This window comes from Eurypyga helias, unplaced genomic scaffold, assembly GCF_000690775.1.
Source record: "Eurypyga helias isolate BGI_N326 unplaced genomic scaffold, ASM69077v1 scaffold7357, whole genome shotgun sequence".
Taxonomy (NCBI): Eukaryota; Metazoa; Chordata; class Aves; order Eurypygiformes; family Eurypygidae; genus Eurypyga; species Eurypyga helias.
This window is the reverse complement of record NW_010259805.1, coordinates 39,462-60,438: the sequence shown is the minus strand read 5'-3', so window position 1 is coordinate 60,438 and position 20,977 is coordinate 39,462. Positions and strand designations below refer to the sequence as shown.

The 20,977-nt window shown below is 37.1% G+C and overlaps 1 protein-coding gene across 1 annotated transcript in view; it reads left to right on the top strand.

The window, feature by feature from the left end:
* Positions 1-3,326: 3,326 nt before the first annotated feature.
* PDE6C (phosphodiesterase 6C, cGMP-specific, cone, alpha prime) overlaps positions 3,327-20,977 on the top strand; it is a 28,439-nt gene continuing 10,788 nt past the window's right edge. The window contains exons 1-12 of the mRNA XM_010154774.1: positions 3,327-4,020; positions 13,736-13,888; positions 13,991-14,080; positions 14,307-14,447; positions 15,030-15,104; positions 15,200-15,264; positions 15,372-15,438; positions 16,125-16,172; positions 16,374-16,523; positions 17,171-17,314; positions 17,398-17,466; positions 20,553-20,699. Of these exons, the coding sequence (XP_010153076.1) occupies positions 3,541-4,020; positions 13,736-13,888; positions 13,991-14,080; positions 14,307-14,447; positions 15,030-15,104; positions 15,200-15,264; positions 15,372-15,438; positions 16,125-16,172; positions 16,374-16,523; positions 17,171-17,314; positions 17,398-17,466; positions 20,553-20,699 (1,629 nt within the window). The 5' untranslated portion in view covers positions 3,327-3,540. The remainder of the gene's footprint in view (positions 4,021-13,735; positions 13,889-13,990; positions 14,081-14,306; positions 14,448-15,029; positions 15,105-15,199; positions 15,265-15,371; positions 15,439-16,124; positions 16,173-16,373; positions 16,524-17,170; positions 17,315-17,397; positions 17,467-20,552; positions 20,700-20,977) is intronic.

The following is a 20,977-nucleotide window of genomic DNA, read 5'->3' as shown; positions in this document are numbered from 1 at the left end:
AAGACATCATATGTATTAACATCACAAAACACACATAGTTCTGATATTCTCTGAAATTAAAACAACTTGAAAAATACAGCACCCAGCTCATCAGGTTTTTAAATCAAACCATCTCAGCATGGAAAAGAATCAATGTCAAATGCATTTTTTTTTTCCTTTAAAAGTGCAGTGAAAATGACTGTAGGGTTAGTCTCCGATGTTAAACATTCATGCATATAACAGGTCCTACATTAAAATGCATTTTCTTAATAGGTGATCTTATTAAACAATTGCTAGGAAAGATGATAAGAAAATCATGTTTGAAAGTCCCAGAAATGTGATTTGTTGGCTTTTTTGAGTTTCTAATAATAAACCTAAATACAAATGGGAATTAGCATTAATAGAGATACTCTGTTTGATAGCCTGGAAAATGAAAGTGAAAGAGATAGAACAGAAAATAAATGTGTTATTCCAGCACAGAGACTTTAAAAATCATTACAACACTACTGGTCCAAAATGTTAAATTGTGTAATTTACAAAATTAATTAAAATACTGGGGGGAAAAAAAAGCATCAATACAAATACACTGTATTTTCCTAACTGTAAAATGAGGAATTCCATAAATGTAAGGTATATTTATTTGCCAAACTACATTATAATTTCTATCAAATAATTTCAACTTTTTGGTTTGCCTTAATTATTCACAGATAATCAGTATGGGCATGGAGTTAATGATGAAACATAACATGAATAATATAGCAATTGCTGAAAAAAAAGCCAACTAAATTGTCAGCGAAACATAAACTTCATAAAGAACTTCTGTTGGTTTCTGATTCTTCTTTCCATGTCATTTCACAAATACTTTGGAGAGCAAGAGTGCAGTTGTAAGAGTGAATCTACATCAAGAAGAATATTGTTTGATGATTCAAGAATTACTATCGGACAACCCAGCCACATCTGAACTATCTTGTTACCAAGAAAGATTTCTCACCTTACAGTAGTGCCTAATTAAAATATGATCTTTATTTGTCATCTCAAAGTAGAAATAGTGTCATTTATAATTTGTAAAAACAACTGGGCATGACGAAGATTTGGTGAAACCATGATAAGCATTTAGGTGGTCTTGCATATTGAAAAAAATGGGCACACCTGGTAATAAAATTGTTGGCTTTCCAAAATGTTAACCCACCAACTCCCATACCCCCAAAGAAAACAGTGTAACTGACAGGTTGCCTCTCTTCACTCGCTCTCCCTTTCCAGAGAGGGACAGGCCGCTCTATTTCACAGAATTAATGTAATCATGATATAAAGAACAACTAATGTTTGTAAAGCTGATTTCTCACATGTGATAATGATGAATGTGTAAATATTATATAGAAGATAATTTTCGAGAATGTTTTATCTGGGCATGAGACAGATCCTCCATAGACCCTTTCTGCTTCGAAGAGCCTACTACATAGACTGTTCCAAAGTCGGTAAGAAAACATGACGGAACGAGTAATGCAAAAAAATGTTACTGTTCCTTTGCACAATTTCATTGGAGCTCTTCAATGTCCTCTTCTTTAAAGACCAGCAGGAAAAGTATTGAGCTACAAATCAGGAAGCTGACAGATGAAATAATTGAACCCTATGTGTAAATGCATATAAAATTATTTTCAAGTCTCTATTGCTTTTATATGCATTCATCAAATTATGGAAAAAAAAAAACCTATTCAAATACTAAGATAGTGCATTTCTTCTGCTGTTTTATTGTGAACCATACATGTGTACAATGGCGAGACCCTCTTGCTGTGCTGCAGTTTTGCCCTGCCACAAAGTTAGTATCACCAGTTCACACCCATAAGGAAGGTCCTGCAACCTCATACACCCCAGAGTGAGGGTCCTATTCTGCCCCCCAGGCTGCTAGGGGTAAGTAACTCGGCCAGAGAAAAGGAACCAGGCCAGAATGTGTCCATATGCATTTTAAAATCTTTATGGCAACTGCAGTCTGGCAAAAATATTGGTGTCTTACACAGTGTTTCATATCACAGTCGGAGGGAAAACTGACGTACTGAGCTAGCTACCGTTACAGACCAATCACTGACCTGTTCTTTGTGCACAAGAAGATCAGTGTCAGTCACCTATGTTGATTCTTTTAGATCTGTTGATAAAAATGGATGTTGACACACTCTGGCCTCTGGCAAACAGATAAAGTTGTACTTTGACAATTACTCTTCTCAAATTAAGAATTGCCAAAGGGTATATGGTTATTTTCTTTATACCAAGAATCTCTTTCTGCTCTCTGACAAATGTGGAAGCCACAAATAGAAATAAGGTGGATTGTATTGTAGCCCTCCTACTGTGCTGAAAATCAGATCTGTTTCAATGAACACAGGTAATTTGCTGCCATAGTTGGCACTCTACTTAAAACTCAGCCTTCTCGCTCACATAGCCCTGGGGTGTTTGCTCCCAAAATTCAAGACAGTTGTCATCATTCCTCTTCCCTTCATGTGAGTAATGCTGAACTTTGGTGGTAGGAAACTTCAAATGTATTATAAAGCTACAGATTCGAGATGCCCTCTTTGTCCACTATCTGGCAGTTAGTACCATTTTTTTGCTATTTAAGAGAACAGAGTTCTCCCGCCTTTTCTGAATAAGGCATAGAAGAACTACATTACTTGCAGGACCTGTCCAATTGTTTATGTTTATAGAGTAAAAATGTAACTGTCTCCTGAACTCAATTTGAATTCAAGATATTTTCTGATTTTACTCTTTCCTTTCGACTATTTTTGAAAACAGTTATATATAAGTCATATCTGGCTGTGCTGAGTCAAATTCGAATTATATTACTCCACCTTCACCTGGGTAAATCACTTGAGCAAGATCATACTTTTGTTAGGTCTTTAGGATTTCACTCCTTTTATGCATGTATAGCTTCATAATTATTTACTTATAGTAAACCGATTTTGAACACCTCCTGACTATTTTGAGGAAAACTAAATTTTGCCATTTAAAAATTTTCTCTGTAACATTCCATTTTCCTCCCCTTAAGTAACTCTTACAAATACACATGTGTTCATCTGTGCACGTGTATAACGAGGGCTAAGTATTTAACTGGAATTTCTCCTGTTAAGTTTAAATTGGAACTTTTGTGTGTATAGTACAATATATATATACTGTGAATGAAGGAGCTAACATACAGGTATATGTATCTATACATCAGACAATTTTATAAAGTCTGAGAATTAATTAGTTAGTTTAAAATGATTCCCTTAGGATTTATGAGCTAAGAATGCTCAGGGGTTTAGTGTCCTGACATCTCTTTAATTAGCAGTCTCCAAGATCTCACACTAAGAAGATGCTAAGCCAGTGCCTTCTGTCATATCTCAAGAGTTTCAGAAGGCTTGGAAGCCACAGAGGAAGGTGAATGTACTATGCCTATGAGCTGTACAATATGTACAAAGTACTGTTTTCTTACTAGCATCTAGTTAGGTTTTCTTGCTACCACGCTTGCTACCACTCATTTCACTGCTTTGGTGGTGATGCAGTTTTAAAAGAAATACTAAGAACAATCCAGCAAAAATGGGTGAGGTAAATAAAGATGCCGTTGAAAAATACTTGGAGAACAACCCCCAGTTTGCCAAGGAGTATTTCGACCGAAAAATGAGGGCAGAAGTGCTGGGAAGTATCTTTAAAGTGAGCCCTGGAAATGTGAAGGAAGGAGTCAGCTTCAAAGACATGTCCCGTCTGGAGGAGTGTGACATACTTTTTGAGCTGCTAACAGAAATCCAGGATGAAGGAGGCACTATGGAACAAATAGTGCACAAGGCCCTGAAGAGGCTGGCACAGCTGCTGGCAGCTGATCGGTGTAGTATGTTTATTTGTCGGTCCCGAAATGGTATTCCAGAGGTAGCCACCAGGCTTCTCAATGTCACTCCAACTTCCAGCTTTGAGGAGAATTTGGTGAATCCAGACAATGAGACTGTTTTTCCTCTGGACATCGGGATAGCAGGATGGGTTGCTCATACCAAGAAGTTTTTTAATATACCGGATGTAAAAAAGGTAAGTGACTTCTCCTGGGGAATGGGTTTCTGTGCATTTGCTTATTCAGCTTCCTGCACGGGGCTTGTGGTGCAGAGCTGTTCTTCCAAACATCCCAGGGCTAGAAATCCCGACCAAAAACATGAGAAAAGCAGCAGCAGAGTTTGCTTAAAATCCAATAGAACCACATCATGTGGCCTAGTGTGGTATTTTCAGTATCTGTGCAAAATAGTTGTAGGCAGGCTCCTGTTCTGTTTTCCAGTATGGGCTTGCAAGTGTTCTCCCTTATCACGCCCTGCTGCCGTACATGCACCTCTATATAATTAATTTTCAGCTTTTGTAATGAGGATGCTTCCTTATAAGTAGGTGAATGAAGTCAGATAAAGAATATGTCAACACATACGTTCAGCTTCAAGTCTGTCTTTGAATATAAATGCCTCCAAATTTTGCATATCTCCAGATCCAGGAGATTTTTTTTGTTCAGAACCAGCTATAGAAGAAGATTAATGAGTCAGAGCTGCTCTGACAAAGTTCCTGTTGAATTTGCACAGAATCACCTTCTTTAGTTACAGTGCTGCTACAGGTTATTACAAATGACCTCACAGAAATCAAACATGCATGACTAAGAACTCCTTTAGAAACTGCTCTGAAATACATGGGGAAACACAAATGTGCTTTGATTGTTGTAATTTCTTTAAAAATAGCTAAACTTACATTATCAAAATTATCATGTGGAAAAGCTCAGCATAATCAAATGTTTATACAATATGATAGTCTGGCTTCTCAGTATTTCCTATGCAGTTAATTTAAAATTCTGGGCCATTTTAGAGATGGAAACCACCTTGGTATCCTAAGCGCAATGTAAATAATTAAAATCTTTATACACTGCAATTACGCATGTTTTCCAGGAGGTAAACAAAAAGTAATGTATTTTATCATGCTAAAGGTTGGCAGGCATAAATAAACGGCTACTGTTAAAGCCCAGAAAGAAATGAACATGTTACATAGGTGAAAAGAACATTCCAATGTATAGTAAACTACCTCAGATGTAGGCAGGAATCATGGGAACAAACAGAAAAGTGACTGATTTGAGGAAACAAATCGGTTGATTTTTAACTTGTAAAATGCTTTCTTCAATGGCTGCTGTTCTGACAAGAAGCGTCTGATTTACTGCCTCTTATCACCACATGGGGAGATTGGAGGATAATCCTTCTAAATTCATAAGGCTGATTACATGAGAAAAGATCAGAAGGATCAAGAAAGATATGTCTTCTATCAGACCCTGCACCACTTCTTAATATCATTATGTGAGAGGTGCCCAGAGCAGGGCTGCCCAAATATTTCTGCATCTGCAATAGGATTTGTTCAAAAATTTGTGAAAAATGTAATTTAATATGCTTAAATAAGAGAACCTCTCTGTCCATCTAACCCTGATAAGTATACATTTTGTACTCATAAATTAATTCATGTCTGTCCAGCTATTATTCAATCATTCTATGCTTATCTTCATTAGGCATCAATTTACACTCTTAGGATTACTGATGTCTATGCCATTAGACACACAAAAAATGCAGTTAAACCATGGCACCATTAATCCACATTTGGTAACTAAACGTCATCAAAATGTTGACATTTAACAAGTTAATTGCAAAACTGCCAGGGACTTCTCTGGGACCAAGATCTGCTATTTAAAAACATCCCTGACAGTCTCAAAATTGTCATGATTTCAATTTTATTCATAAATAAAGGTGTCCCAATCCACACTCCTCACACAAAGCTCCCACTAATGTGACCAGAATCTTTATCTCTGTAAGGAACCCAGAACTGCAGCTTTAGTCAGTAATATTACAGGAATATAATTAGCTTGTGGTAATGGCAACAGACAGCCTTTATCACATTTTTTAAAAGATAATTATTTTTTTCAGCTCACTCTTTATGCGCTTCAGTCAAACTAGATTGTCTGCTACCCAAAACCTGAGCAAAAAAAGACCAGCAGAGTTAAGCCAGAGAGGAATTTGCCCCTACCACCTTGTCAGAGTACCAAATGCACAATGCATAATTCTATATGGTTATAGTACTTTAAAGATGTCATTTCTATCCACTTTCTACGGTTGACACAATCCATACCCAAACAGCATAGTGGTTTTTAAGTCTTAAGTACATGACAACACTGACAGACAGTGAGACATTTTCATGCTTCAGTCACCACCCCTTTATAACAAGAGTGCACGTAATGAAAGATCGCAACAGCAGTAAATAGCTGGAAAAACATAAGAGTCCATTTTTAGTGCCATTTTTAGTGCCTGGTAGTCAGTTCTTTAAGGATTATCTCCTTTGTCGACCTGGAAAGGTACCAATAAACGTGAGGAATCTCCTCATCCTGACTAATGCTTCAGAAAAGAAAAGCAGAGGAAAAGATACAGACTTTCTGTAATTAACTTAGTAGCCAGAGCAGTTCCCCCCCCAGGATTATGGACCTGTTGACTGTGAGAGCTAATAGTGTTTAATCCAGGATTTCACAGTAGTGAGAAATGGAGGCCAGGCAGGACCACTACCCTAATAACTACCCTCACATTATTCCCAGGGTCTGACAAAGTGAAATAACTGACTGCATAACATTTATGTCCATTAATATTCTCTAAATATTAAATGATAACACAGACAATGTGATAAAGAAGAATACAATTACTTTACATCTTTTGCTAAGGCATTATTTCCAAATAAAACTAAGAAATAGTTAATCAAGGAGCATGTCTTCTATGGAAACAAAATCTCACATTCTCAGCCTGTAAGAACCAATAATAAAGACTATATATATTTATTGTAAACCATAATGGATTTATATGATTTCATTATTCCTTTTAATTCAGAGATATTTGAATTACTGAGTATCGGAAACTCAAGAAATAATTTTCCTGGTTATAGCAGAGTATAAAATTATAAAAATGGTGAAAAAATGATTCAAAAGAAGCAAAGTCTTGTGGATTAGATCCATAATGGGACTCATGTTCTGAAGCGGAAATAACAAGCCCTCATTTTTAGAGATCCTGCACTGGAATCCACAACCCCCAGTGAGGTGAAGAAGCAACGGAGTGGAGAGATTCTGGTGCTTCCAATTCAGATTTAGCAGCCCGCACAGTGGCACCTAATTTAACCACTGGAATCCTACAACACAAACCAACATAAATACATTTTCAAGTTGCAAGCACTTGTATCACCCCTTTGAAATCTGATCCAGCTTCAGTTTGCACGAGTGGGTTTTTTGGTATTTTTTTCTGGGAGCTCTACTTTTCTTTAATGCAAGGGTGGGAGAGACTTTAATTCCAGGTCTGTCTGCAGTGACAAAAGACAGCAAGATGCTCACTGACACAAGTGGTTGCCCTGAAAATGGAAGGAATGGAGTCACTTCGTGGTGGAGCTGGTAGCAAGGCAGTCACTTGCTAATAAGATGTCTCTGTTCTTAACTCATGTTCTGCTATTTACCTAGCAATGTGATCTTGGAGAAGAAACTCAAATACCCACCTGAAAGAAACAATCCTAAAATAAACTAAAAATGGGGAAAAAATTGAGAAGTAACCTTTTACCTGGGAAGAATGTGCATTGTAAATGTTAATGTCTGCTCCTCCATTTTATCTTATCATCTTCATAATAAAAACCAGATTGTCATAAACTGACACTCAGTATAGTAAATATTAACTGGAGAAATGGAAATGTGTTCCAATCTGTTATAAAGACAGATTCAGTCAACTTCCAAGAAAGTATTTTAACACGGTAAGAAATTTCTACTAATCGTGTCTTCCAGAAGAAAAATCCAAAATTTAATTCTTTCCTTGAATTAACTTATGTTAAAGAAGGAAAGCTTTCATAACTGAAGAAAAATTTGATATTAAAAATTAAAATTAAAAGCTGCTTTTTAGTCTAATTTTCTTGTTTTATGTGAAAAACATACTTAAAGTAATATAATACAGATTCAACTTTAAAAAGTTGCAAAATAGCCACTACAGATGGCAAATAACATGCAGACATCTCAGTGACATGACTGAAAAGTTCAGCTCCTGAATGCTGTTAAATACATATTTTCTACTTGATTCAGTTTCAGAACTCTAGTGATCTTGAAGATACCAAAGTCAGTTTGTTCTGCAGTGCTAGTAAGTTACATGTCAAAACGTAGTTGTTTGACATGTCTGACTATGCATGAGGGTGGCCTAATGAATGGCCAACTCATTTAGCTAATTGGTTTTGGTTTTGAATCAGACTGATGACATTTTCATAGCTGATGGTAGGTGCTTTTTATTTTCCATGCATAGTCAATTATATCATTATGAAACAAAACCATTTGTGAGTTGAAATTAGGATAAGCAGAAATAAGAGGTGAAGCAATATCGCACACCAATACCATCTTCCCAGTGGTAAAAGTTTTGTTGAAGAAATCTGAGCCAATGCAAGACAAGCAGTGGGAGAACAAAGTGCCAGGGAGAAAAAGCTGCATGGCTACCAGAAAGAAAAACAGAAACGTGCAAGGACAGTGCAGAGAAATGTGCGATAATGATGTGAGTGTGACACCAGCTCCTGATGCCAGAGGTTCCAGTGGTTCCTGTTCCAATAGAGCTCCAGACCCACTCCTGGTCATCGCACATCCATAGGGTGATGTATTTGGACCTGTCTGAGCTCATCTACCCAAGCCAGAGCCTCCAGCCCAACACGAGCGAAGTAGTCATAGCTGCAAAGGGTCCCAGAAAGCTCTTCCTCCTCTGCGCTTTGTAAGAGGAAAGAGGTGGAGGAAAACAGGCATCTGGTCTCTTGGCACTACCACCTCAAAGACAGGATTAAGTCATCACTTGCCTTAACTGTGATATTTGACGCCCTTTGCCAAACTCAAAATGGAGAGGTAGGCTGCTCGGCAGATACTGACGTGTCAGTTGGAGTCGACACAGTAAGGAAGAAACAGACATTCTTCAGTGGGAGTAATCGTGATGGTGATATGAAAACCCCGGTGTAAACGTCACCTTTGGGACATAAACAAAATCACATCATGCTACTTCCTAGCAAGGCCTCCAGTCAAGAAAGCGAAGTTCTATGGGAAAGTCTCATTTCCTAACATTTCAAATCACGTGTGTAACAAAGAACCTGATGGTGTGCCAAATCAAAAGCAATTGGGAATCGCAAATATACTTGAGATGTGACAAACCTCGGTATTAACAACTCTGAGCTGCTGCTTCTGTTACTTCAAATGAACCAGAGCAGTGTAACTTTACCCTGACCCACCGAACAGGGAAGAGGGAACTTTGTTCCCTTACACTTTTGTTTGGAGTTGCTTTTCACACTCAGCCATTTCTCTGTCTTTCCTGCATTTGTATAAATTACATACTTTTGGATGTGCAATGGCAACCAAATTAATGAGGGTTACACTATCTCATTACTTACAATGGTTTTTGCATTTTCTGATCAAATTTGCACTCAGCAAATAATTTACACTACAGACTCTGAACCTGGAGTTTCCAATAGTGTCAAACTCACCTGCCTCAGGCCGCATTTAGTCATTAATCCAATCAGAAATGCTCAAGGCTTAGCTCTGGAGCAGAGTGTAGCAAATCCTAAAATAACATTATGAACTGGGAGATGTACTTCCTTTATTAAATACTCTAGAATGGGTCAGTGAACATTAGAATGATGGTCTTCATAATTTTTTGAGCTTGGCATAGAATAAAGCCTGTGAAAGGTTAGAAATTTTTGCAGAGCTCTTTTTCGGTTTGCTTGAAGAACTGTGAGATATCTAAAGCCAGCCAATGAGGGAGAATTCATCATGAAAGAAGGTCTCTAAAAACTGGTAAAAGGAAACACGGAAGAACATATCACTCCCAAGAAAGGAACTGAGATCTGCAGGGAGAGACATAAGAAAGACAGTTTGTTCTTGTGAAAAGTCTATCAATAAGAACATTTCAGAAACAATAAAGTTAACAATTATTGTTTTTAAAAAAAAACCTACATAACTGTAAAGTATGATCTGCTCGTGTAGTCTTTTGAAATTAACTTACTTCTTGAAATGCCTGCGGTTCCCAGAGGAGTGAGTTTCTCTAATTTATATTTATTTTACCTTATTACAGATATGAACTTACAGTTGTGTAGCTACAATTCAGAATCAGATGTGGTATAGTCTCAGTAAGCAAGTTTATTTGTATCAGCTATATGAGGAAAATAAAAATTATTTTTTGAAAGAATAGCCTTATTTTTCCCTTGCACAGAGGTGTAATCGCACTGTTTTTACAGTAGTTACTTCTGGTTTTGCAAATTCCACTGTTAGCTATGAGATGGAAAAGGAATTGAAAGGTTGAGGCTAAATGATCTAAACATAGAACATTATATTGGTATTTCATTGGTAAGAGTTTTACAATAATAATGTGTAGCAGTGTTGGCAAGTTACAGTGAGATAAAACTGTTGTAAGGGTTTAGTGAATCAGGAAACATGAATTTGCTACTGATTTCAAGTGTGTAGGTTAGATCCACAGTAGCCTCACAAACCTCTCTCCAGTTAACCTTCTATTATGTATAACAGAAAGAAGAACACGAAGAGGTGTCCTGATTTTCCACTCCTGTATGCTTGTGCCAGCTTGGTGCATGTTGCACACATTAGGATGTACATACAGAAGTGTCCACTGTACAGTAAATAACTAGGTATCTCAGCTATAAATGGAGCTGGTAGAAAATGCCTGCAAATGTACTACAGTTAGGGAGGTATCAACAGATCGCCTTTCCCTCCTTTCTTTTTTAAAGACTATTTTATGACATAACTGAGAGCTGAAAGTTCAGACCTTGCTCTGAAAGGTGGCTGAATTCAAGAGATCAGGTTCAAATAGACTACGTGTCCCCATTTGTATATTCAGGGGAGCACCAAGATGCTCTTCTAGCTCTGGTACTACAAAGCGTATTTCTGGCTTTGTCTATGAACATGACTTTCCAGGCATTGCAAAAAGTGATTTTCTGTGAAAACAAAAGGATCTTATGTTCTCAAAAGAAAGTATTTTAAAACCTTGACTGGAAATAAAGGCTTCAAACCCTGTACCAATTATGTGAAAAATATTCAATAACAAAAACCCTAAATCTAAGCACAAATTTTTGCTTGTACATGCAAATCATGTGTGATAAGAGTCAGTGTATGTTGTGGGAATGCTGCCAATGTGTTACAAAGTTTTTATATCTTGCTGCAATGCACTATGCAGGCACAACTCAGGATGGCTGGTGATTATGAACTTTTTGTTTATTAACACAGATTTGCATTCTTTAATATTTTCCTATCCTCTGCAAAAATTGTATGACCAAAGTGCTTCTTCCACACACTTGTCAATGCCACTGCTTGTGCTTCAGTCTGGAGTTCTTAAATTAAAACTCAGCAACTGTGCCCTGCTGATTAACCTCACTTTGTATATACAGGTCCCTTTCAAGTATTCAGAAATCCAGGAGTGTCTGAAATTTTTATTTATTCCCTGTAGCAACATACAGCACCCTAAAACCAGAAACTTCGGCCTCACTATTATGCTAGATGCTCTTGGTGAGGCGGAGGAACTACAAAAAAGGTTCTAATTCTCTGATTTACATTATTTTGGATGGCTAAAACAGTCAGATTTAGAAATTCTTACTGAAGCCCAAAAACATGCTCCAAAACCAAAATGGTTGTGTCAGTGGGTAATACATCTCAGAGAAATAATTCCATGTAATAACATGCTTGTTTAGCCGACTGCAGGACAGCATTCGATTCTTACGTAGAAGGGACAGATTGACTGGCATTTTCCCTGGATGTCTGTTAAGTGAGATACTCCTATACCTTTCTCTGAGGAAACAGAAAACACCACTTCAGGGAAAGTTTGACAGAAATAGAAGAAACATGCCCTCTTCACCTGGCTGACACATTTGGAACCGGCTACACTTTCCTGGGACCCAAATACAGTCTGATACTTTGAACTACATAGAAAAAATACTGGTTACTTTTATTCTGAAAAAAGAAATTAAGAGGAACCATCCAAATAGTAGACAACAAATTTTTACTTCTGTGATTTCCTAGCCTTTTCATGCTTGATTTTACAACCTAGACAATATTTGTTGGCTTGTTTGCTTGATTAAGTAGCTTTGTGTGTAATTAATGGAAGGAGAAATTCCATTATGCAGCATTCTGCAGCATTCTGCAGGCCATCAGCAAGGAAGAGATGTTGAGATCCACTACACCCCTGGCTGCCTAAGCTAATGCAGTAATTAAGAGCAGTAATATGTACCAGCTCTGCGGGTAGACATGTACGAACAAGTCAGTTACTTTATAGGTGGCTTCACAGATACTTCCTAACAGCAGGGGACTTCCTAACAGTTTGGGAACCTTGGTTCCAGGTCGATGTCCTTGAAACAGGACTCCTTTGGCCAGCTGCCGTTCCTATCCATGGTGTTATAATGTAGTCTGATCTTCCCTGGTTACCAGGCTGCTCACCACATCTTGACATTCTCTTTTAGCACCAACCACTCACCCTGAGAAATCAGAAGCAGACCTGTTAATGGAAAATCAGGGAGAATCTGCCAGTGACTGCAGACCAGGACTTGAGTGCTTGTCTCTCTGAAGAAGTCTGAGCCCTGACTTAATAGAAGTGGCAGATGCAAGGGGATGGAAAAGGCTGAGTGAAGACAGAGTCTGGCTATTTTAGCTGCTTAGTAAAACCATGTCACTTTTCAGCATGCACATACTGGCAGATGTCAATCCCCCAGCTCATAGCTCAGCTCATTTAGATGTATTACCATAACATCACAAAACACAACCCTTGACAGACATTTCCCTGACACATTTCAAACCTTTTTTTTAAATTAAAGAGAAACAAAAGCATTGCAAAGAAAACACCAAGAATTTCTTTGATATGAGGAAACAAAATGGGTTTTTTTTTTTTTGAACTAGCTTCCTAGCAATTCTTACATAAAAGAATGAAAATAATAGCTTTTACTAAACCATCCTCAGCACTCAATTTCAAGGATGAAGTTGGTGGGGTAGTTAGTTGTGGCTCATTTGTTAGTCATGCGGTCTAATTCCAAGAGGATCACACATGCAACAAAAGCAGCTCTGTGTCCTGATCCCCCTGGTCCTCCACCCTCCCATTCACCAGAAAAGCATGTTGGGCTGGGAGCAGTAGGAATAGGAGTCTGTCCGACAGGAAGGAGTAAGAAACAGCTCAGCCAGACGCATACCTGCTGGGGATGCCTCTCTGCCAGAAGCATTTTTAGCCATATATATTCAGGACAGACGGTAGTTTTAAGGATTGTGTAATGTGACATTATCACAAATTTTAGCTACAGAAATAATTCAACAATAATAAATATTAATATAGTATGAAGTAATTCTCTTACATGCAAGCTATAGACTCTCAGGTAGCCACAAAGTCATATTCTCTTTTCACTCTCATTTATTCTAGATTTCCCCCATATTTTTAATTCTTCAAAATCCTCATCATTCTAATAAAAACTGGCACAGAACTTGGTTTCAGAAGCTATATTCACAACCAGTGTCTAAGCTTGTACATATAACTCAGCAACATTGGGTCAAATAATGATAAAGGATTTTTTTGCAAGTATAAACCTGTACATAAACTGTGAAACTGTGCCCATAACATTGCTAACATAAATTATCAAACAAAATGATCATTTGCTCTTGGCCTTGTAACTAATTGTTGTGCATTTCATTTGTGGCTTTTTTTTTCTTCTTTTCTTTCAGAACAACCATTTTTCTGACTTTCTCGACAAAAAAACAGGTTATACAACAATCAATATGTTGGCAATCCCAATTATGCAGGGTAAAGAAGTGCTTGCTGTTGTGATGGCACTCAACAAGTTAAATGCCACTGAGTTCTCAAAAGAGGATGAAGAGGTAATAACCTCAAATGTCACACAACAGTTCAACAAGTAGTTGGAGTGAATCTACCTCTTCATTTGATACTTCTGTCTTATTTTTGCTCTTTGTCATTTTTAGGTCTTTAAAAAATACCTCAATTTTATATCTTTGGTCCTAAAAAATCATCATATGATGTACCTCTACAACATTGAATCCCGAAGAAGTCAGGTATAGAAGAATTTGTTAATCATAATACTTTGTTTTTGTGTGAAACCATTATTATTCCCAGTATTTTATACTCTTGCAAGCTTATTGAAGTACGTATAGCATCTACTTATTTTTTTATTCGATAACAGGAATGCACTTTATTTTAATCTGGAATGCCTAGGATTCATATGTTTATGTTTTCTTACTGCTGTAAACATTTACTCTCTTTCTCTTTTGTTGTAAACAGATGCTTCTGTGGTCTGCCAACAAAGTATTTGAAGAGCTAACGGATATAGAACGGCAGTTTCACAAAGCACTGTATACCATTAGAATGTATTTGAATTGTGAAAGATACTCTGTTGGTCTGCTGGACATGACTAAAGAGAAGGTAATAATCATTTTGCCTACTTGCTAGAAAGGTGCTATTCCTAACTTTGTTACAAAAAACATCCTTCTAATTTATTTGTTCTGTGTACTTCTAGTGCAGGCTCTCCAAGACACAAAGTCGCTAACGCTGTGGGATAATGTATATAAAATCTAACCACATTACAAAAATTACATTCAAAACATAAGCATGGCAAAGGATACAACCACGATAAACCAGGAAGACTAATTCTGAAATAATTTTTCATATTAAGAATTTCATGTGATAAAGGGTAGAAGAGAGAAGTGCAGGTCTGGTTATTGCTTTATAAATCCCCGCCGTCTCCAACAACCTTTAAGCTGTACAATCATCCAGAGATAAGCTTCAGATTAGTATGCAATTTACTGGCAAACAGTTCTTCCTTTAAATATATTTAACAACGTTTTCCTAATATTGTCTGAAATGTGACCATAGCACGGCTATGCAGAAGGAAAAATGAAATTGCTATCCACAGATGTCATGTTATCTATGAACGCAGAACTGAGGGTTTGTTGGGGTTTGGGGTTTTTTCTCCCTTTGGCTAAACCCTTCTTATCATTTTCTCAGGAGTTCTTTGATGAGTGGCCAATCCGTCTGGGGGAGGCAGAGCCTTACAAAGGCCCCAAGACACCTGATGGACGAGTGAGGATATTAATTTTTCTTTTTATGAATCTCAATTTTGACACTGAGGTTGTAAGGTGACCTACATGTTTTGTTTTGTTTTGTTTTTTATTTAGGAAGTGAACTTTTATAAAATTATTGACTATATTTTACATGGAAAAGAAGAAATCAAAGTAATTCCGTGAGTATTCACTGGCAGCCTGTGAATGTGTGGTAATTAGATACATTGCTGGGATAGAATAATTACATGTATTGTAGAAATAATTTAATTTCTTTCTCTCTCTAAAGGTCACCTCCAGCAGATCACTGGTGTCTTGTCAGTGGACTACCAACATATGTTGCTGAAAATGGATTTGTAAGTTCATAGCAAAAGTAAAACCGCAAAGTTTTAGTTCATGCAGTTGTTCTGATTGGATAAAAAAACCCCAAACCTCCCCACGATCGAAAACCTCTACAAAAACAGTGTGCTGCTTCCAGTGTCATTGGTTCCCAGTGAAATCATGTGAATCAGTAGTCTGGATGGAGACAAGCCCTCAGCAGAAATGGACAAAACATTAGGAAAATTTCCTTCTGACTGTGGTGACATTGGAGGAATAATGTGAGCGTCTGATGTCACTTTTCCAGGTGTGCTAACTCTATCTCACAACAATATGTCAAAGTAAGAAAATCACCATACACACAGTTTAAAATTTTTCTTATCTCTTCTTGTACAGACAACATATGTAAGTCAAAGTTGTGATGTATGACAGTTACTAGTAATCAGTGATTTCTTTCTATAACCCTCATGCCATTTTAAACTGGAAGTTATTTTCTTAACCATTATACTTCTGCACTGTGAGACATGAAGGACTTTCTACAAGCACTCCAGAGTGACATCTGTTAGAATAAACACACCTAATTTAACAGGAACAGTTTTAATTTCTGTAGCTAGCCAGGGTGTTCACTGTTGTTAGCTTAGAAAAATATTCCTTTTTAAAATATCAGGCCAAGTCTTGGTGTACAGCATAGCCCATCCAATGTCTCCTTTTCTTCATGCTGCAGATCTGTAACATGATGAATGCTCCAGCAGATGAGTATTTCACATTTCAGGTAATTCCAGCAATAGGAATAATTATAGGTATTGTACAAAACTATCCTAATGCTTTCTGCCAATTAGCTGTACGGTTGATTACATAAATAATTTCTCCTTTGTCTGTGATGCCTGGGTCTTAGTGTTGCATTGCCTATATCAATAGCTGTACTGCTGCTTTCAAAGAAATACACATTTCCTGTTCTTTGGCTTTCCTACAGAAAGGACCAGTGGATGAGACTGGATGGGTTATCAAAAATGTCCTGTCATTGCCTATTGTCAATAAAAAAGAAGAAATTGTGGGAGTTGCAACATTCTACAATAGGAAAGATGGAAAACCTTTTGATGAGTATGATGAACAGATCATTGAAGTAAGCTTCATAGGATTAGATACTTTAAAAAGCCGTATGATGTTAATAAAAATATTATTGTAGAAAGTAATCTTTAAATGTCTAAAATTTTAAAGTATATTAACATCTAACCAAATGTCTATCTTCACTATATAGTTTCTTAAGAATCAGTTTTTATTTCCCTGTATAAACCTGATCGTTTACATTCCAATAATTAACAGAAGTCAGATATAATTTTATTGTTAATAATTTGACTTTTTAGTGATGGTCAGCATCTTTGAATTAGCAGTGGGTAAGCAGGTATGGCACGCTGCTTGCCAATGGCTATCGTGTCTGTGATCATGGGAGTTCCCAGAGCGTTCATGATCACATGCACTTGGGCAAGGTAAGATGCTACAGAGTGTATCCAAGTCCACTCAGTTAACTTCAGGTTCATAGGCCTCAAAATGGGAATATGGGCCCTTAATTACTAGGTTGAGACAAACAATGCCATTAAAAGCTGTGAGGTGCTAACAGAATCTGTTGATGGAAGGTAAAGGCCTCTAACAAGTGGAGTTACACATTGCTTTTCAAAGGGCACAACCAGAAATTGGAGTTTAAGAAAAGTTCAAATTGTCAGTTTAATTATTGTCATGGTGTCATCTCCACTTTGCTTGGGTTTGTTCCAGACTCTCACACAGTTCCTGGGGTGGTCTGTTTTAAATACTGACACTTATGACAAGATGAATAAGCTTGAAAACAGGAAAGACATTGCTCAGGAAATGCTTATGTACCAGACAAAGGCCACCCCTGCTGAAGTTGAATCTATACTGGTAAGTTTCTGCCTACAGTCACAAAATTGAAGTAGTAAATTTGCTACACAAAACCTAAATTTCTTATTAATTTTCATTTTTAGAAATACAAGGAGAAATTAAATGTAGATAGTATAGAAGATTGCGATCAAAAGGATCTTGTCAGGATTTTGGTAAGTCATTAATCTGAAAATTCTGGTAGCATGTTTATATCAGATAGTAATGTGTCCTCATTATAGCCAAATCCTGATTAATACAACTGATTTTATCTATCAGTTCCACAAGCTAAATGGAGTTGAGTTAATAATACATCTCCAACGTCTTCAGTTCTCTGTGCAGATCCCACTGGTTCCTGGAGGGAAAGATTCTGTCCCAAATATGTGTCAACAGACTTGGATAGTCAGAGTTACACAGAAACATTCATATGAATTAACATTTAAAGTGTTTAACTTCTTTAAATATCCATGGGGACAGTGCTATAACTGCAACTGATTTTACTTGATTTTGAAAATAAAAGAAGGCACATTGATGTAAGGTCACTTGCATTCTGAGTAAGAGAACACACGTAGGAAAATCCAGTGGAACTAACCTACTTTCAGATTAATTTCCCTGCCTTTCCTTAGGTAGAGAAGTCCAAAGGCAGTGATCAGTGATTTCACACTGATGAAACAGATTTGTCGTAAAAACTCTGCTACTACTGAACATGAAATCTGCCACTTTCTTTTCCAGACTGTGTAGTCCTCTGGCTGCCATAATATTTCAGTCTAGAAAGGGAGTGTCTTTTTGGAGGAAAACTCCTGTTTGTGCTCACTTAGCGCACTTGTGTTTTTTCTTGTGGAGCAGTCCTGGAGCACATGCACTGGATGACTTTATCTGAAACAAACCTCAAAGATGTGCTCCAGGAAAACACTGAATGTACTCCCACTGTTAATGGATTAAAACGGAGCTAGGCTGATGAACAAAGATCAAACACACGCAAATCTGTTGACTACCAATACCAACTGCTTCACATATTTACTCCTATTACATCACATTTGCTGATGTAGACATAGCCACAGGGAAAAGAGCTCACTGAATTATTTTTAGTTATGTACATATGCAGACTGGAATGCAACAGTGCTAGGGTTTTACTGGCTCTCACAAAACAGAGGCTCACACAGCTTACAAGTGGTGAAATCAAAAAACATCAACAGACTGCGTAGCTTCACATACCTATTTAAGTAAATTTAATCTAGCTGCATGAAAAATTGCAAAAATTAATAGATAAACATGATAAAATTTCTCTACTGATAGAGCAACAAGTGATTATTATGGTACAGCCTCCAAATGTAAAAACATAATACTGGTATAAATTTTTAAATCTCCAAAAAGCAATTAAAATGAGTTCCCTCAACACTGTGGAGTCACAGATTCAAAGGTCTAATACATTCTGCACTGCCAAGGCTACATGCAAATGCTTTATCCTATTATAAGACCTGGAATCCCACATAGCTAATGGGATAAAGCAGGTGTTTCTAGATCTGATGATTCACAAAGTAATGGGTCTTAAAACACCACTGCTCCAGGTTTCCTTGTCCTTGACCTCAGATGAGAGTAGATATAAAGGAATATCCCAGGCAAAAGGAAATACCCTTGCATGGATTTTCATCCTCTTTTGTTGAAATATATGCATACATTGCCATCTTTTTTCCTCATCTGTAAAATGGAGATAATTTATAGACTACAATGGAAGAAGGGAGTCGTGATCATAGTCTATCTTCTGTGTTGCATCTGACTTCCCTGAATTAATTATTGTCTGGATTGTGCCACATCCTTTGAAATATAATACTGCCCTCCCTAGGCTTTGGGATAGCAGATGGAAAGTGTTATAGAAAAGTTCACTAATCTGGCTATTACCAGTTTGGCTATTTAATGTGAATCTATATAATGTATACAGAATAGGCAATTGAAATTTAATACAAGCTTCTCAACTTCTGTATCCTCTGCATTTTAGAATTTAGTATATGTTTTACGGAGGTTCTTCAGTACAAGGAAAAGCTGGCCTAAGCACTGTATTTGCCCCTCAGAGAGCGAAAAATCCCTGAATGGCATCCAGACTGCTTCTAATAAAAGTCAGTACATGAGGAAAAGATTACACACAAATATAGTCCACTACTTCGGGAATGATCCCTCATTTTCCTCAGTTGTCAGGACTGTTCAGAATAGACTGTTGTAAACCACAGGAAGGCAATGGCTAGGATAGAATCACGACCGACTACAGCACAGGAAAGTAAATGACTAAGGGATTTGAAGCAAGCCATAATAATCACAAATACTATACGCTTTGTACATTTAAGCATCGTAACAATTTTTACTTAATGCATGTACTGAGATCATTCAAGAGCCAAGCAGTCAAGAATCTACTGCACACAGACAAACAAGAACGCAAATAGGATTTGTGAATTTTTACATCTAATCTTGTACGTTTTGCAGTCCACTTCCCATGTGCCAAATCCACCTGACAGGTTTGTCTATAAAGTGTACATAGGCTATTGCAAAGAGATACTGTCACAGGAGACAAGGTACAACAGACTAATTTTGAGAGTTGATTGTGCAGCAGAAACAAACCACCAGCACTCCAGAGGTTAAAAATTGTACAGGAATCTTTGCTTGCCTATAGTGTCTCCAAGAGAAGACAAGGCTATGGGTAGGTAGGCATGCAACCACGCCTTCTGTTATTAAAAAAAAAGTTGCTGATATACTTTATTCTACCATAAAAGTAAAAGAATATTTTGTTCTAGACAGGTTTGTTTCGGTCACTATATTTATCACTATTCATAGGATCCAAATGGGAAGAACAACACCTAGTAAGAATAATTTTGGTTGTGAAAAAGATGAACTGCAGCCTAGACACCAGGCTAAAAGTGGGAGAATCATAGGATTTTATATCAGGAAGGAGAAATTCCAAGGCCTGAGATTCCTGAACTAAGGAAATGTTGAGATGGTCACCACCATCTCACATGGCTGGAATTCAGAGTAGGAAGAAACACTGTCTGGCCAAGACTTCCACCTATCCTTTCTGAGTAGAAAGCCAGCAGTATCATGATTGTGTTTCCTAACTTAATACACGGTAGTTTATCCTGAAACCTGAGGCCGTTGGAGATACAGTAAGCATGCTGCCCTTAGGCAATGTTTCTACTGAAGTCAGAAAAGAAATTTAAAATATTTCCAACTTTGTTCTTGCCAGAAAAACCCTTGTGTTTTTGACTTTTCCTATCAGAAAGAAGAATTACCTGATCCAAAAGATTTAGAACTCTATGAATTCCGCTTCAGTGACTTTCCCGTTACAGAGCATGGTCTGATAACTTGTGGAATACGACTGTTCTTTGAGATAAATGTTGTTGAAAAGTTCAAAGTCCCAGCTGAGGTCTGTTTCATTTTGTCTTGCTTATATTTATTTTAAGATAGAAAAAAAAAAATAGCTGACTGTAGGTACTTTAATATAGAATTGGGCAATACTAAAATAAACATAAATAAACATTTGCATATTTGTCATAAAGACAGACAAATAATCCTGAAATTGTGTGAGCTATGGAAGGAATTAAATCAACATGTGTTTACTTAAGAACAACTTACTGTTTCCATGTTTAATTCAATGACAAGCAATTATTTTCATAGAACTTGCACATTATTACAGTAACTTCA